Genomic DNA, 19,248 nt, shown 5'->3' on the forward strand with positions numbered 1-19,248 from the left:
CTTGCAATGATGAGCTGGTTTAACATACATAGCGTGGAAATAAATCTTCATCATAACTGTTTGAACAGTACTGGAACCAGGGCCTTCATCCTTTAACCCTACCTCACAGCCAAAAGCACAATCAGAACAGACAGAATAAGAGAGTAGGAAGGAATCTTGTAGGTCATCTAGTCCAACCCCCCCAAGCAGGAGACCCCACTATACCATTATTGACAGATGGCAGTCCAGTCTCTTCTTGAAAGCTTCCAGTGATGAAGCTCCCACAACTTCCGAAGGCAACTTCTGTTCCCCTGGTTGATTTGTTCTCACTGTCAGAAAATTTCTCCTTATTTCTAGGTTTGAACACCACCCTTGCTCAGTTTCCATCCATTATTCCTTGTCTGGCCTTCAGGTGCTTTTGAAAATATCGTGAATCTCAAGGTGATGCCCAGTTTGGGAAAGAGGAAAAGTGGACGCCTAGTTTCATCTCTCACATTAGAAAGAGGCCCCGTTTCCTTGACAGTCAGTCTAACTGGGAACCTTCCCCGTGCGTTTTCTAACGTTTAAAGCAAAAGCCACCGGCCGCGGACAGTTTTATTTCACAAGACCGCCTCTCTGTTCTTCTCGCGCCTCCTCCTCCTCCCAAAGGCGGCGGCAGTGAGAGCAGCCTGATCCGCCTTCTTTGGGCGGAGAGGCCGGCTGGCCGCGTTTCTCGCCGCCTCCCTGGAATTCAGGCGGGAGAAGAGTCGAGGCGTCCGCGATGTCTAGAGCGCGGAGACGGGGCGCGGGGCACTCCCTGGCGGGCTTCAGGCGGGGCGCTGGGCAGGATGAAGCCAACGCGACCGCCATTCCCCAGGGCTTGCTTCGGGCGGCTAGGAAGAGCGGGCAGTTAAACCTTTCAGGCCGGGAGTTGACCGAAGGTGAGCAGGGCCAGAGCCAGGTTCCCCCACCCTAAAGAGCGAAGGCTTACACCTCCCTAAAGAAGGACGGCCTTCGCCCGTTCCCAAGCCGGAAGGGCGGGGATTCAGCCCCCCAATCTGGGAGGAGACGAAGGGGTCTTTTTCTACCCGGGTGGGGTGGGATTTTGCATTATTATGCATCATTCACAGCCTCTTTTGTGCCACCGGGATTTTTCAACCCGCAGAAGAAAATAGTTTTTGTTTTCATGACTTCCTGTGGTCCTATGGGTTTTGTGTGTTTCTAGTTGTTCCGGGAACAAAAATAAATAAATCAAAAGCCGGTGTTGGTTAACACGAATTAAAAACTCCTCCTGCAACTCTGGAGCCAGCCTGCTGGGGCAATATATTATAAAGCCTGATTGCATTAGTCAAAGGCTTTGGGTTGCCCCAGCAGCATTTATATTGCATTGGAGCTGAAGAAGCTTCTTGGATGAGAAGTTAAACATCTTCAAAGAACAACTAGTAAGTTCAGTTGCCTTTTGAAAAAAAGCACCTTTGGGGAAGACTCGTTTCTTGGGTTTACAAACCAGTTTTAGAAGGCATGTCCTCATGATTCAGCACCTCATCCCCAGTCCACCATAGAAATAGTTTATATTTGTTTTTTCTCTTCTCTTATGACACATTAACTGTGCCATAAGAGATGCTACTGTCCTATACTTCATTTATACCCATGCCGACTTGGCTGAGATTGGCCCAGCTTCAAGTGGTTCAATTGTGGTTACTGTCAGCATTCCCCATCTCCTTTAGACAAAGGGCACTAATCTTTCTTGCCAAACTTGTGACACGAATCACTGCAATTCTTAATTTAGTAACATGGCTGTTAAGTAAATCTGGCTTTCCCATTGACTTTCCTTGTGAAAAGGTCACAAAAGGTGATCACATGATCCCAGGACACTGCAGTTGGCATAAATACATGCTAGTTGCCAAGCATCTGAATGTTGATAATGTGACCATGGGGATGCTGCAGTCTGAATAACGGTCATAAGTCACTTTTTTCACTTGCCACTTTGAATGGTCATTAAACAAATGATTGTTAGTCGAGGGTTACCGTATCTTTCAGAGTATTTTTCCCTCAAAAAAGAGGCTGAAAATCTGGGTGCGTCTTATACACTGAATACAGCATTTTTTTGCCTCCCAAAACCCGCCCCTTCACCCAAATGGCCGTGCAGAGCCTGTAGAAGGCTTTCAGAGTGCTCCCGGGGGCTGGGAAGAACAGAATTGAGCAAAAAACAGGCTGTTTTTGGCTCAATTTTGCCCTCCCCCCAGCCTCCAGGAGCACTGTATAAGCTTCCTAAAGGCTATCCATGCCCTTTTATTGACAAGAAACAGGGTCCGTTTTTGGGATGTTTGCAGAATGCAAAAACTTTTTTTAAAAAAATTTGCCTCTTCAAAACCTTGGTGCGTCTTATACCCTGAAAAATACTGTACCTGTATGGACACTTAGATTCTACAGCCTGCATGATGCCTAACCTGTTGGTGTTTTGCGTAGCACTGATCTGCAAATACGTATCTAGTTTTTTCCCCCCTGATAAACTGTTTTTAATGTTTGGTTAGGGATTTTGGAAAAGGTGGTAGACTACCGTTGTCTATTTGGAAGATCAATTTAAATGGGAAACGGTACTATTTTTCTGCAGCCGTGGTTCTCATGCTGGCACCATTTCACCTACTCGAGTGTCATTTTGCACACTCCACTCCAGATATTGCCAGCCACAGTCTCTTGTTGCTGGCACTGCCTTTTTCTTGCATTACATTTATAGGGATATTTGGGAACTGAGATGAAATTCACAAGAGTAGCAAAGTTTTTATTTTAATAAGCATGACCAATAAAGGATAAGTTGATCAATAAATCTGTGTGCAAAAATAGGTTACCTGATAGGTTGATGCAAAACAGTTTATGAAGGAGATGGGAGGGACTTTTTTTAGATATGCCATATGAGCGCTGTCACACTATACATTTCCTCTGTCCCATTGATTTGTGAATTGGACTATATTTTGGCTTGTTTCAGTTCCTCTGGAAGACTTGTGGACCCATGTTTAGAAATAGCAGTGGAAAGTTGTCACTGAAGAATAAACCGCTACTTAAACAAGTTGAAAGATGACTAAAGCCTGCAATCCAGACACCCAACCACATTCTCCCCAACTGGACACAAAACAATTAGTGTTTCTTTTTCCTGCTGAATATGGGAGAGAAAAATAGTCAGTGGAATCACAGATTGCTGCCTTTCAACTGTCCTATGGCAAAGCTATAAAGGGCAGGACCACTCACTATCTTTGTTAGTGAGGCAAATTTGAGCTTAGCTGTTGGAGAGTGTAAAATAGGCCAGCATGCTTTTGTGCAATCTCCAAATTGCAGAATCAAATATACTTAATTATTTTGTAATTTGTGGACTTCTGAATAAAATGAGATACGACATCTTTTAAAATTTTAGAAAATGTGTAATTCTTCTCAGAAATAACATCTGTATTCAAAATCCACCAATTTATTCAAAAATCAGTATTAGCTTTAGAACGGGTGGAAAACCATAACTCTTATGACTTGTGGACTTCAATTCCCAGAATTCCCGAGGAAGCCAGAATTCTGGGAGTTGAAGTCCACAAGTCATAAAAGGGCCATGGTTCCTCACTCTTGCTTTAGAATAATAATAACAATAATGGAAGATGAATGGTTACTAAATGATTCTTTCATATGGACATACCCTATTTTTGTATGTAGTACCTCTACATGTATGGCGAATAAATTTGGATACTCCAGAAGAGGCACACCAAAACCTCTCTTTCAGTGGTGCTGATCGCTGGTGGGAGCAAACTGACCTCAACAAACTGATTTTATCTTCTAACAAACTGCAGTGTCTTTCTGATGATGTCCAACTCTTACCTGCCCTCACTGTGCTTGATGTGAGTAAAATAACTGATGAATGACTGCTACTTTTATGTTACTAATCCTGCATTGATCACTTTTGGGGGAAAACATCTTCTGGTCTATAAACTGTAACAGTTTTGTTAAATGATGTGTTTTGAGGAGGATATAAATATCTCTCTTGATGCATTTTCCTCTTCCTCCCCCTCTTACACACATTCACACACTCCTGTAGAATGAACAGCTTTTCTTGATCAGAGTAACCCTAGTTCAACTCTTGTCCAATTTGTTACCTAATCTTAAATCACTGATTTTATTCAGACTATTGTGAAGTTAGAATGAATGTTGGCCTTCTGATTGAGGAATCCTTAGCCTGTTGTCCTTGTGTAATAGTTTTGACTTATAGTTCTGAACATTGAGGAACCTTTGATATCTGAAATAAAAATGTTCTTGTATTTTAAAATTATATTACATACAAGTTGAGGAATTCTTGGAAAAGGCTTTGCCTCATATTTCCATTGCCAAACCATTTAGCAAAAACTTTATTGTAATAATTTTAAGTCAAAACATGCAAATCATCCATATGAAAACTTTCCTCAGTGTACAGATGGCTTTTCTTCCTTGCCTTTCACTCTTCTTCCTCCTTCCCATCATTTGTCATCATTTTCATCATTTGATGAAATGGCAAAAATAAGAAGCACAAACTTCTTATTGCAATCTGCACAAATTTAGTACAGATTGCAATGGATAGCATAATTTTAATTTTCAAAGCCTACCTTTTGGCACATTTGAGCATTTAATATATCATATTTTAGCAAAAAAGGAATTCTGACAAATTTTTATTACTTTTAGGTGCATGATAATCAACTCACGTCTCTTCCTTCTGCTATAGGATCACTAGAAAATCTTCAGAAACTTAATGTGAGGTAAAAACATTCTATAAATGAAATATTCATGAAATATAATCTTTTGAAATATAGTTCTTAATAACTACTGGTACGTTCAAAATTATTTGCAAGCTTTGATGTGTTTTCTATGAACAGGATGTTTTAAATTGAAAATGTGTGTTTATGAAGAGAAATGAGTTAGGTTTCCTTTGTACAGAAAAATCTGTTTTTTCAGTTCAAATTGATTATACGTTTTGTTCTGCATGAAGCAAATCTTTAAGTTCAAAGCTATATCTTCCTCAAGTCAACCTCAAATTCTGGTGATCTCTAGAACATGTTGTTTCCTTGGAATAAAAAAGAAGTGTCTTTTTTACTTTTCCAATTTAGTCACAGCCCTGGAATTTCCTGATAATCCCCCATTCTAGTACTAACCTGACTAGCAGACTAGCATTAGCATCAAGGATACCTGATGTGACCATATGATGTATGTACATTATCTCTTCCCCTATTTTGTACCATTTATTCCAGCATGGTAAGGAATGTTGACTGACAGGTAAGAGAGAAGAAAGCCCTTTCTGGTGACATCTGTCCTCTGGAATGCCATCCCCCCCCCTCCCCCCGCCGAGATCTGATTGGCCCCATTCCTGTTGGCCTTCCATAAGGCCCTGGAGGTGTGGCTCTGAACTTGGAACTTCAAGTGTGGGATAGAGCCCATTGCCTGGTTGCGTTGAGTGCTGGTGTGGGGTTTTGGGGCTGCTATGTTTTTTTATATTTATATGCATGCTTTATTATTTTAATGTTGTAAACCACCCAGAGTATTGCGTGAGATGGGCAACTATATAAATCCAATAACAAAGTATCATAGTTTTCATCTGGAAGGTCAAACAGGTCTTTGGCAGCTGTATGAGTTAGGGGAAAAAATCAAAGTACACTCTTTACTTAAAACCGATGTGATAAGAGCAGTATGTGTGTTCTTAAATTGCTCAGTTTTGAAATATTGAATATTTCTCATTGTCAAGAAATTATTGTATAAGTACTTGCAGACTTTGACATGTTGCCTTAATTGAGAATTTTAGTTTTAAAAAAATAAATCCTGGATGTAAAGAATATTATTACTTCTGTTTATTATTATTTATTTATTTATTTATTTATTTATTTATTTATTTATTTATTTATTTATTTATTATTTATTATTTATTATTTATTATTTATTATTTATTATTTATTTATTTATTTATTGAACTTATTAGTCGCCCCCTCTCCCCATAGGGACTCGGGGCGATGTACAAAAGTATTATATAGCGTACAGAGGAGGTAAAAATAAATAAATAAGTTACAATACCTAAAAAAGTTAAATTACCAATTAAAAATGCCCTGGGCTGGAGAGGTTGTAGTATTATGCCAGGTCAGCTAGTCGAAACAGGTAGGTTTTCAGCTTCATACGGAAGGAGCGAAGGTCGGTTGTTGTCCTGATGTCTGGGGGGAGGTCATTCCAAAGGGTGGGGCCCACTACAGAGAAGGCCCTACTCCTGGGCGCCGCCCTCTGGCACTCTCTGGAGGACGGCACCTGGAGTAGTCCCTCTCTGTGTGAGCGGACGGGTCGCAGGGATGTATGGGGCAGGACGCGATCCCGCAGGTAACTAGGCCCTGTGCCATGGAGCGCTTTGAAGGTGGTAACCAGCACCTTGAAGCGCACCCGGTAGGCCACAGGAAGCCAGTGCAGCTCGCACAGGATGGGTGTTATATGGGAGAACCTCGATCTCCCCATAATTACCCGCGCGGCTGCATTCTGGACCAACTGCAGTCTCCGGGTGCACCTCAAGGGGAGCCCCATGTAGAGAGCGTTACAGTAGTCCAGGCGAGACTACTGTACTCTACTGTTAATATAACCCCTGAATTGTAAGCCACCGACTAGTTCTAGGATTGCATGCTTCTTGGTTCTTAACTTAGTAGAGAAAAATAATTACACAATAGGCAGATTAGTTAAGGTAATAGTTCAAACAAGCAAAAGTAGTTCATACTGTAGTTATTTATTAAACTTAATAGCAGACCAATTGTATATTAATGCAACCCTTCACAATTCGTATTTTATCAATAGTCATAATAAACTGCAAAAGATACCAGAAGAGCTTACTCAGCTAAAACATTTGAGGAGTCTGCTTCTCCAGCACAATGAATTGTATTACTTGCCTGATGAATTTGGACAACTTGTCAGTTTGGAAGAGTTGGTAAGTAGAAGCTGATGGTTTATGAGTTTCTCTTTTGGTTGTAGTCACTACTGTTTGAATTGATTTGTTACTCATAGACTAAATATAGTATATTTCTAGGAGTAGGTGACCCCCCAAGTACTGTACAGGTAGTCTTTGATTGAAAGTTCATTTAATGACTGTTCAAAATTACAATGGCACTGAAAAAAGTGCCTTATGACCACTTTTCATACTAATGACCATTGCAGTATCCCTATGATCACATGATCAAAATTCAGACTCATGGCAACTGACTCATATTTATAACGGTTGCAGTGTTGCAGAGTCATGTGATTACCTTTTGCGACCTTCTGGCAAGCAAAGGCAATGGGGAACCAGATTCATTTAACAGCCATGTTACTCACTTAACAACTATGGCAAGAAAGATAATAAAATTGGACAAAATTTGCTTAACAACTCTTAGCAACACAAATTATGGTTGTAAATCTAGGACTACCTATAAAGGTTGAAAAAGACAAGTCAGTTTCTACAATTTCTCTAAGAATGAGATACTCACTGCAAAGCAACGAAAGCTGAAAAAAGAGAGGTTGGCAATTTTATCTCTAGTTCCTCTGCCTCTTCGAAATCCTGTCTGTACTTCTGGTAGTTCTTGATCTACATACTGCTGGAATCTAGCTTGTAGGATTTTGAGCATAACTTTACTAGCATGTGAAATGAGTGCCATAGTGCGATAGTTTGGACATTCTTTGGCATTGCCCTTCTTTGGAATTGGAATGTCAATTGACCTTTTCCAATCCTGTGGCCACTGATGAGTTTTCCAAATTTGGTGGAAAATTGAGTGTAGCACTTTTACTGCATCGTTTTTTAAAGATTTTGAATAGCTTGGCTGGAATACTGTCACCTCCACTAGCTTTTTGTTGCTCAGATTTTCTAAGGCCCATTTGATTACTTTCTAGGATGTCTGGCTCGAGGTCAGTGACCACCCCATCTTGGTTATCAGGGACGTTAAGCTTGTTCTTGTATAGTTCTGTGTAATTTTGCCACCTCTTCTTAATTTCTTCTTTTTGACTTAGGTGTTTGTTAGGTGTATTTCCCCCTTCCCCCCGGTCCGTTTTTGGTCCCAGGAGGCTGCAGGGAGGCCTACTAGGCTCAAAATAAAGCATTGGGGGGGGGGGTTGCCTGCACATGCACGGAGGGTGGGGAGAGTCGAGCATGCATGCCCAGGGGGGCGGGACATGTGGGGTGAGCTGTCGTGCGTGCATTGCATTATGGGTGCGGGCGTGCAGGTGCTTTTGGCATGCAATAACAAAAAGGTTAGCATCACCGTAATAGTATATGCCAAAGCTTTGATGTCAGAACTCAAAGTGGAAGGTAGAATTGCGCTAACCAATTTGTTTTCAGCTAACCCAGATCCAAGTTTCTTAAATAGGTTTTAAATTGCAACTTATGTTTTCTCACATAGTTAAGGTTCAAAATTAGTAAAATATGGTTTTCTTTTCTTTTCTTTCTTTCTTTAGGATATCTCTAATAACCATATCTCTGGTATCCCTACAAGTTTTGCTTTCCTAATAAATTTGGTGCGACTCAATTTAAGTTCTAATCAATTAAGGAATCTGCCAACAGAAATCAGTGCAATGAAAAGTAAGTGCCTATTGAGTTACACTTTAACTATTGCTTTATTTTTATTATCTAATTTTCCCGTTTCTAAAAGAAGTTTTCTGAAACATTATTAGCAGGTTTTGTTTTCCTTTAAGAAATTTTGTTTTAATATAAATGAAAACATGGCATGCTAATTTTTAAAAAACTATTAGACTAAGTCTGTTGTCTACTTCTGTCTACTTATTAGTAGCACTCTGCATTCATACTAGCTCTGGGTGTAGACATTATTTACCATAAATTCTGTAGGTCACATTTTCTTACAAGTTTAAATAGAGAAATTGAAGTAGTGTTTTTTAAATTCTCCCTTAACATTTTTTTAATAACATACACTGATATAAATCATGCTGAATCCCAACAGTATTTCTATAACCTTGCATTTACCACTGTAACTTAAGAAGCCATACTGGTAACATGCCATACATACATTTGAGAATTTCTTCTTATTGATCTTTCTTAAAGTAAACATTTATTCGGTTTCTGGAGGTGGCATATTGAAAACCTGTATGGTTGTGATCTTTAATAAGCCGTCATGATGATTTTGGTACTGATGACACAACTTCTTTCTCCATTTGCTCTCTTTCTCCAGGTTTAAGGCAGCTTGATTGCACTAAGAATTTCCTGGAAACTATACCTCCTGAATTGGGCAGTATGGTTTCATTAGAACAACTTTATCTAAGGAGAAATAAGTTGTGCTACTTGCCAGATTTTCATTCATGTACATATTTAAAGGTAGGATTTGTTTTCTTCCAATGCTTTTGCCTATTAGCAGATAGTTGAGATTGGAATTGAATCCAGCAGTTTTAATCAAAATGAAAATACCTGTGTCACAATGTCACTGCAGCAGTTCCAGCTGTTATATACCTCCATGCACTATTGAGATAAACGTTTTGTCATTTTCCCTCTTCACAGATATCCATAGCAGTAGTGATATATAATGGTGAAACAGAGCTAAGCTTAATTGTTAATATCTATTGAAATTGCATTTTAAATGATTTTTTTCTTTAATAACAACAGGATTAGAAGCTGTTTATATATAATAATGCATATAATGTTTTCAGATAGGATGTTTTAAGGAAATGAGGAATACGTTTACAAGTTGTAATTGAAACATTTTTTAAATGAGTTTATCAGAATTGTAATTATATTTGTGGAGGAACAGGTGGGATTTAGTTCATAATAATCTTTATGTCTAAAGCTTATAAGATTGTAAGATTACAATGCAATATCACATTTAAGGAACTCTGAATTACAATATTGCCTATTGCCGCTTTTAAACTTACAAAATTATAAAAAATATATTAGCATATTTTGCTTTTTAGACAACCTTACCTTAATACAGTGCTTCTCAAATAGTGGGGCGGGCCCCCCAGGGGGGCCGCGAGGCTCCGTAAAGGGGGGCTCAGCTCAAATTATTTTATATATTTTTGTTTTGCAGGTTAAAGTTTTTTTTAATATTGTGTTCCTTTAAATCCTGTGCTCCTTTAAATCTTTTCTGCTACAGTTAATAAAGCTATTCTTTGTTGTAAATTGATCCACATTTCTTTCTTTTTTTATTCTCTTATACATTAATACGGATACAGTGTTATGCAGAGGTGTACTTATAACAATTTTATAGACAAATGATACTATTTACAGTCGCGCGGGGGGCGCGAAATGTTTTCTTCTTCCTAGGGGGGGGCATGACAGAAAATAATTGAGAAGCACTGCCTTAATAGATGTAAGGACAATGTTATTTCTTTTTTTATTTTTCTAGGAATTACATGTTGGTGAAAATCAGATTGAAATATTAAGAGCTGAGCAACTGAAGTTTCTGAATTCCTTGTGTGTGTTGGAACTAAAAGATAATAAGTTGAAATCATTGCCTGATGAAATTACTCTGCTACAGGGATTAGAACGGCTAGACTTATCCAACAATGATATTAGCAAGTAGGAAGCATATTTATTATTTTTATTTGTGAAGGGAGCAACATTTTATGTTAATTCAGTTCAAAACCACATTTTTGACTTTAGAAAGGGTGTTATTCATGAAACTGTAGAAATAAGAGTCATTTCTAATAATGAGGTTGAAAATAATGAATGGTGGAAATAATTATACTGCAGTTACTTGGTTTGATACATACAGTCTCTGAAATTACCCCTTTATGTTATCAGTCTTCCTTGTAAACTAGGAAACCTTTCTCAGTTGAAATTTTTAGCATTGGAAGGAAATCCTTTAAGAGCATTCCGCAGGGATATTCTACAAGTAAGTATACATAATGTACATACTACATTACTTATTTCTGATCCTTTACAGTCATAAGATAAACTACTTATGCTTTTAATTCTTTCATTTTAGAAAGGAACACAAGAAATCCTGAAATATCTTAGAAGCAAAATCCAAGGTAAATAATTTATTTAAAAGTCAAAAATTATAGTTAAATGATTATAGACTTTGGAATATCTATCGGATTCTTATTTGTTTGTTGGGAAATGTTTTAGTAATTTTAGCGGAAAAGTATTTTTTTTATTTTGGAATGTATACTTAAGTGCCAAGTAAACATGCAGCTTTCCTGGTTGATGGAGCAAAAGGTTGTGAACATTACTTTACTAGTAGAACTGAGTCAGTAGATTTGAAGATTTTTCAAAGAAAAATTCCAAATATTTTCCAGGCATGCTATATTTAGAACAGACCTAAATTTTGGGGGGGGGGGGGGGGGAATTAAACCTGGAATGAAACAATTACTTTTGGTGATGGACAATTTCAAAAGTGAGAACAAATATATTCATTCTACATTTGGTTCTGTCTACAACTATTCAATGCTAGGAATCTTCCAGTCCATTTAATTGAACAAGTTTGATTTTTTTAATGCCTACATCCAAAATGAAAAATATTTCAGGTTGAATATTTTAACCTTTAATATTAAATGCAGATTAAGTTTATTGGTAAAATATGAAATAATCTTAATAGATTTGATGTGTCAGATTTTATGTAAACCTATTTTTTTTTGTAGATGATGAAATAATTAACCCAAATGGAGAATTTCCCATGACAGCAATGACTTTGCCAAGTCAGTCCAAAATTAATATGCATGCTATTACTGCGCTGAAGACATTAGATTATAGGTAGGAGTATTCTAATTTTATAAGAACTATTTCTATAACTCCTTGCCTCTGGGATGTCTTTTACCTAAAACTAAATGAATCAACTTCTTTGCTGAAAATTTGAAATCCTTTAAAACAGATTTTAATATGTATAACTATGGCCTTATTACAAGTACATAACGTTTGTTAATTATTTTAATTTTTATTTGCTAGTTTAATATTTGTATTAATTGTTAGGTTTTTTTTTTACTATAAACCTTAAATTGTTAGAAGTATAAAAACACCATAAAAATAAACACATTCAGCTTCAGGGTGGATGTGTACCCAAATCTTCTTGAAGTATTACGTTGTTTGAATTTGTTTAGAATGATCTATGAATCCAACTATTTTGGTTTATAGAATATAACCCATGGAAGCAATCATTATGACTTACCGTATTTTTTGGAGTATAAGATGCACCTTTTTTCCTCAAAAAAGAGGCTGAAAATCTGGATGTATCTTATACACTGAATACAGCATATTTTGCCTCCTGAAGCCCCGCCCCTTCACCAAAATGGCCGTGCATAGCCGCTCCTGGGGTCTGGGGAGGGCAGAAATGAGCAAAAAACGGGTCCCAGCAGCACTCTATAAGCCTCCATAAGGGTATGCATGCAATTTTTTTGACAAAAAACAGGCCCGTTTTCACATTTTTGTCCCCCCCCCGTACCCTCTCCCCAGGAGCACTCTGCAAGCCCCCCCCCAGCTATTCATGCCTTTTTTGGGAAAGAAAACGGGCCATTTTTGGGAGATTTGCAGAGTGCAAAAACTTTTTGCCCCCCTTTTGGAAAGCTCTTTAACTGATGAGAATTACATTGATCAAGTGCTGTGCCAGCAGAAACAAAGTCTTAGGTGCTGCAGATTGTCAGCGATTTCCTTCTCCAGCACATGGATAAATACACCTTGAAACATCTACCTACCTACCTACTCACTCTCCCTACCTACCTACTGTATTTCTCTCCCCCTCTCTCACTCCCTCTATCTACCTACCTACTCTCTCTCTCTCTATCCCTACCTATCTACTGTATTTCTCTCTCTCTCTTTCTCTTTCTCTGTCCCTCTACCTACCAACCTACCTACTCTCTCTCTCCCTACCTATCTACTGTATTTCTCTTTCTCTCTCTTTCTCTCTATCCCTCTACCTACCTACCTATCTACACTCTCTCCCTTCCTCACTACTGTATTTCTCTCTCTCCCTCTCTCTCTCTCTCTCTCTCTCTCTCTCTCCCTCCCCCTCTCCCTTTATCTACCTAACTACTCACTCTCTCTCCCTACCTACCTACTCTATTTCTCTCTCTCTCTCCCTCTCTGTCTCTATCTACGTACCTATTTTTTTTTTAAAAAATGCCTCTTCAAAACCTTGCTGCGTCTTATATGGTAATTAAAAACACCATGTTTTTCAAAAAGTGTGGCTTGAGATGAAAGTTTGAGCCCAATCAGTGGCCCCTAAGAAGTCTCTTATATCAGGAAATGTCTTATTTATACTTGAACGAAAGAAATATGACAATTCATCTTTGTTACATGAATTGCATTTTCTACTTAAATTATTGATATTGAGGTCAAGAGCTTTGTCAAGTAGACATCATTGCAAATAATAGATAAGCCAGTCCAGTGTTAGTTATGATATAGCTATCCTGTCTTGCGATTGCATAGGTTAGTATAATAAAACCTTATTTTAATAGACCAATTGTAGGTGTAGGATCTGCTATTGAAGAAAATTGAATTGGAAAGTGTAGATATTTATATCATCCATGCACATGGATGATGAAGTTATGAAGTTGCTGTCTAAATTAGATGAATCAAAACATAAATTTGGTCTGTTGCATGTAGGGTTTATTGTATTTGGTCTGGCACAACAGAAGATATTTATAAGGTTTTTTTAAAAAAAGAATGATTTTTATCATTAATGGATGACATGTTGAACATTTAATGTGTTTTATAACATTCCAAAGAAAGAATGTCTAAAGCAAACAAGACTGATAATCTTTATGCTTTCAAACAAGATAACTTTTTAAAATGCTGTATAGTGAGAAACAGGCCGTTGTAATACCGGATGAAGTTCTGAATGCAGTTGGAGACAATCCAGTCAGTAATGTAAACTTCAGCAAGAATAATCTGGCTGAAATTCCAGCAAGGTACTACGTTTTTATAGGTTTTAATATTGCTCTTTCTGACTGTAGCCCTCGCTTAAGTGGGACTGGAATTTCCATCATTAAGTGATGCAGTTGCTAGGCAAAACATTGGATGACCTCTTAACAATGGCAGTTCTATAATCCTGGTTGTGATTATTAGGCAAGAACCATGTCATCATAAAGCAAGGACCTCATACTTCTGCCCTATTCTGCAGTGCTTACCCCTACTACAGCTCCACCTGCCTATCTCCCCCTATTTCAGCCCTTTCGGCTGCTTCAGACTATGCCACCCTGCAGTCTGCTCTGTGTTTTGCCAACCACATGACCCTATGTTTCGTTGGTCCTGGTGCCCTGCTCTCCATTGCCCCTGCGTTCCCTGCTACCCTGCACTACATACATCCTGTAGCTCTACTTTCCCACGCTACACTGCCCCTGCCACCCTATGCTCCAACCCCACCTCTGTACCTCATTCCTGCTGCTCACCTTATCCTATGTTTCACCTACACTTCCATGCCTCACCACCCTGCGCTCTGCCATCTCGCCACTCCCACTGCTTTGTTGCTCTACCTTGTATCCCCATTACCCTGCATTCCATCATACTTAATATTATAAGTGCCTGGTCTCTGTAGTTTCCATCTCACTTTGGAATGAAGTGTAGGCTTTCAGATTTTTGTTTTTTTCTAATGTTTCTTAGCAATTGCTCATGGCCTTTTCTCAAACAGCGTATGTTTGTTTTACTTTGGATGGCATTATATTTTAACTGAAATATAGGCCAGTTAAAAAAATTATAAAAGTTTAAATGCATTATCTGTGTTTTTTTTAAAACCGCTCCAAATAATGCAGATCGTAACAACATCAATTACATTTCTTGCTTAGTTATTTATTTTTACAATTTCTCCAGGATTGTGGAACTAAAAGAATCCGTGAGTGATATTAATTTTAGTTTCAATAAGCTGCCTTCTGTTTCACTGGAGCTCTGTATGCTTCATAGACTGACACATTTGGACCTCAGGTAAGCAATTCCTGAAAAATTTCAAAGCTGCATTTGAATTATACTTGTCTCAGGTTTTGTTTTCTCCCCAAATGCAAAAATCATTGAAAGGTTATCTAAAAACTCAATTTAGAAGTGTCAGAGTAGGATAAAACTAATTCAGATGAATCGCAATGGATCCTGAAAATAAACTTTTCTCTCAAAATCGCCTTTATTATTAGGTAGGAATGTTTCAAAGGCTCAGCTTCATTTACTTCAGTGAGATTACAAAATTGTGGTCTTGGGATCCCGGATAAAGTATCTTGGTTGCATGAAAATTATTCTAAATAGAAGCCCCTTTCAAACACTCCTTCTTAATATGTGGGCTAGACTGATTCTTATGAATCTGACTAATGTTGACACAGATATGGTTGAAGTCCAAGATTATATGATTGCATATTGAAGTATGTAAGGTTTGGCATTAAGAGTTACTCTAGTTTACTTTCAGCCATGGAATCCTACTGGTTGATTTTGGGCCAGGTGCACTCTCTTCTACTACATAGGATTGTTATGTGGGGGAAAAATAAGTTTTATACTATGCTTACATACAAGCACATGCCAAATAAACATACTAATGCTTTTGGCAATAATTTCCTTAACATCAAGGGGAGAAACTAACCATACTTTGCATAATATGAGACCCACTTATTTATATCTATTCTCCTAGCCATATATAGTAGATACAAGTAGAAAGAAGAGCCATTTAGAATTAGGCCAATGTTTCTTAACCCTGGCAACTTGATGTGGTATGGATTTTAACTTCCAGACATTTGCTAGTTGGGAAATTCTGAGAGGTGATGTTCCCAAATCTCCAAGTTGCCATAGTTGAGAAAAACTGAATTAGGCTGTCTAGAGTAATTTTCAATCTTACTAGCTGTAAGTTCCTGACAGGTTTTGAAAACAGCAGTTCTCCTATTGTTTGACCCCAGAACTACCTTCCTTTCAAACTCAGGTATATTAATTTGATAGGGAACATCATTTTATGTATGTTTTATATTACATAGTTCAATTCAAATATTGACATACAATAAAAAGTGATTGCTTTTCTGTTTGACAATTTAGAAATAACATTTTGACATCTCTGCCAGATGAAATGGAAGCATTGGCAAAACTACGGACAATAAATCTTGCATTTAACAGGTAAATGCTCTCTTCATCATGTGATATTGTGGTGCTGCTATTCATATTTTGGAAAGTATTGTGCATTTATGTCACCTAACAAGTCTGATGTACAAACAGAACCAATGCAGGAAACTTTGGGGGGTATTTCATATTTGAAAAAGCCATCTTCTGACAATGGAGATGCCTGTCCATAGATGTCAAAACGTTAGGTTCCCTTCCTCACTATTCTGCAATAATTTAAGAATGATTCACGTAGAAATTGATTGGCTTGGGACATTATAGCTAGTAGGCAATTTATTTGTCATTCAAAGATAAATTATACATTTTTTTTGTTAAAGTGACATCTTCTCCCATAAGCTCTGTAAAGATTATCCTGTGGCAAGATAGGCAACCAATAAATTTAATAAATAAAATAAAAATAATAAAATAGGATGGGTAGAATCCAAACAGTGCTAATTGGCTTTTCAGGATACAAATTTATTTTTTAAAATACTTTATCACCTGAAATCACTACCATTAAAAATAATTCTTTGTATTTTATTCCTTATAATTAAGGCTTTTATAAATTGCATGTGTTTAGAGTTTACTATATAGTAATGTCATCATTCATCATGTTTTTCAATAATGTGTTGAAAGAATAGTTTGTCACGTTTAGTCTCTAGTGTGATCACAAGACTTGTAACAGTATATTGTTGGTTCTGTTTCCACAGATTTTTTTCCCTTCAGTGTAATCAAATTATTTCAACCTACCTATTAATGAAATGTGTATTAATTTTTATAGATTTAAAATATTTCCAAATGTCCTCTATCGCATCCCGACTCTTGAAGCCATTCTTCTTGGAAATAATCAGATTGGATCCCTAGATCCTCAACAGTTACAGAAGATGGAAAAACTCAGTACTCTAGATCTTCAAAATAATGATCTCCTACAGATTCCACCAGAGCTTGGGAATTGTGACAATCTCAGGTGACCACATGAGCTTTGAGGGTTTCTAAATAGCATATTTATTTTACCAAAATACTGTGTGGAAGCATTGCAAACATTTATTGGGTTTTTGTAGGGTTTTTTTACTGCTATATTTATGTCTATTGAACTGATTTGCTTTTACTTTTAAAAATATGTATTATTTAGTTATTTGTGGATATGGAGCATCAGAAAATATTCTGTTCCTTAGGATAGTTTGCATCATTTTTAGTGAGGAGCACTTTGCCACGTGCTCCTATTTTTACTTACTTATTTGTTCAATTTGTTCAAATAAGTTCAATTGTTCAGATGTCAATAAACAATAAAAAATGACATCAAAAACATAAAAATCCCTTTTAAAATACATCAAAATAATAAAAAAACTGTTAAAAAACATAATCTGTAGGAGAGTGAAAACAATCTCACTAATAGCATAGCCATTTTGCCAGCTCCACATCACCTCTAACCGGTCCTCAGGCAACATGATCTTCTGCTGGACCTAATTAGGCAAGTAGATATAATTGAATGGGGGATGTCCCTCAAATAAATTGGTCCCATGCCATATAGGGCTATAGAGGACATTATGAGCAACTTGAACTGAACCTCGAAGCAGACTGCTAACCAATGCTGCTCATAGAGCAAAAGTGTAATGAGCACTGATCTAAGTGTGCATATAGCTACCCTTGCCACATCTTGTAGCGGCTGAAGCTTATGGATTGTCTTCAAGAGTAGCCCCATATAGAGTGCGTTAGAACAATACATGTGGAAGTGACCAGTATATGAGTGACTGAGAGTAGAGCATTCTGACCCAGCAGATTTATGCCCTATCAAGCTAAGTAAATTCTGGAACATCATATATACTGAGTTCAATTTAATAATAACCTCCAAATCAATTTGTCGGAAAGGCCATGTCTAAATATATCAAATTCTTCTTTCTTCTGTGTGGAGTGAAGAGAACAGTGCACACTCAGTCGTCTGACATTTCTAAGTGATGGCTATGCAATTAATTACCTAAAGTAGAGCAGTTCAGCTTTAAATTAAATTAACTGATAATTATTATTCAGAATACTAATAAGGCCCAAAGAAGGTTTAATGTGTAGGCTTTTTATGTGTAGACCTTGTTTCAAGAATTTAGAATGGATGAGGACTTCTTTTATGTAGTATGTTTTTCTTACACGTTGCATCTGGAACTACAAGAGAAGCTTGTAAGAAAAACCAATCCATCAAAATATGAAGCTGATTTCAAGTCTGCCTTTGAGATAGAGAGTAGACTTTGAGATAGAAAGTGGACTTTAAAGAGAGATGCTGAAAGACATGATTTTAAGGGTAAGCCTGTGTAGAGGATAAAAAGACATTTTAATAAGTGGCAAAAGTATTACTGAAAGGTAAATAGATTATATATACAATATTGCTATTGGATGTTTGTTTAATCTAGCAAAATCCTTATGCGAATGGAAGCATTTTGAAGATGTTGATTCAGCTTTCTGCAGTTTGAATGAGAAGAGCCTCCATGGATTTCCTCACTCCCTCTGAATATTTCTGATTCTTATAGACTCTGCAACTGAATGAACAGGAGCTCTAATTGGTTTCTGTCTTTCTCTTAGAGTACTTTTATTGGAAGGTAACCCTTTCCGAACTCCCCGTGCAGCTATTCTGGCTAAGGGAACAGTTGCTGTGCTTGAGTATCTGAGAAGCAGGATTCCAACTGTTGCTGCTGATGTGAACTAAAAAGTGTGCAACATCTTACTTTCTGAAGAACGAAGATCATGGCCTTTGTTGTTGAGAACCATAACTTGAAAATGCATATGCTAGAAAGTTGCTTCTAGGGTTCTCAAAGGATTTTAGTCTACCTGCAGGCACCTCAGGCTGTTCTTGGGACCATACTTGTATGGCTTATATTTGGGTGAGTGATATATGACTCTACCCAGCAAAAGCAAATGATTGCTTACGGTCTTCAACATATATATCTGGTATGGCCATGTTCTAATTTTATATTTGGTACTTCTCAGCTGTTTAGAAATCTGTTTATATGTGTTAAGCACCCCAAAAATGTGTTTGCTATTCGTTGGAAGGCTATTATAGAAGAAGTATAAATTAAAGATTTGGTTGCCACTGGTATTTTGGAACATGAATATAATACATATTTTAAAATCAGATTCAATTTCAAAAATAGCATTTATACACGTTTACAAATGCAAAAAATACTTATGGAACAAACATACAACAGAGAGTATCACAAATATTAGGAAGTAGTACCTTGACCCAGAGCAGTGGTCGGCAAGCCGCGGCTCGCGAGCCACATGCGGCTCTTTACACACTTTAATGAGGCTCTTCT

At 37.4% G+C, this 19,248-nt stretch overlaps 2 protein-coding genes across 2 annotated transcripts in view; one reads left to right on the forward strand and one right to left on the reverse strand.

Annotated features, from left to right (window-relative positions):
- The window catches only part of CTH (cystathionine gamma-lyase), a 414,207-nt gene that overhangs the window by 108,399 nt on the left and 286,560 nt on the right, over positions 1 to 19,248 (reverse strand). The gene's annotated exons all lie outside the window — the stretch shown is intronic.
- On the forward strand, positions 630 to 19,031 carry LRRC40 (leucine rich repeat containing 40). Its single transcript, XM_081948806.1, has 15 exons — positions 630 to 899; positions 3,652 to 3,833; positions 4,648 to 4,721; positions 6,781 to 6,910; positions 8,407 to 8,530; positions 9,135 to 9,277; positions 10,302 to 10,474; positions 10,700 to 10,790; positions 10,884 to 10,929; positions 11,539 to 11,650; positions 13,693 to 13,800; positions 14,699 to 14,809; positions 15,890 to 15,967; positions 16,731 to 16,916; positions 18,518 to 19,031. The coding sequence occupies exons 1-15, from the start codon at positions 740 to 742 to the stop codon at positions 18,639 to 18,641; spliced, it is 1,842 nt and encodes a 613-aa protein (XP_081804932.1). The 5' UTR covers positions 630 to 739; the 3' UTR covers positions 18,642 to 19,031.

The sequence above is a fragment of the Natrix helvetica genome (genome assembly GCF_964273705.1).
Source record: "Natrix helvetica genome assembly, chromosome: 3".
In the NCBI taxonomy this organism is placed as follows: Eukaryota; Metazoa; Chordata; class Lepidosauria; order Squamata; family Natricidae; genus Natrix; species Natrix helvetica.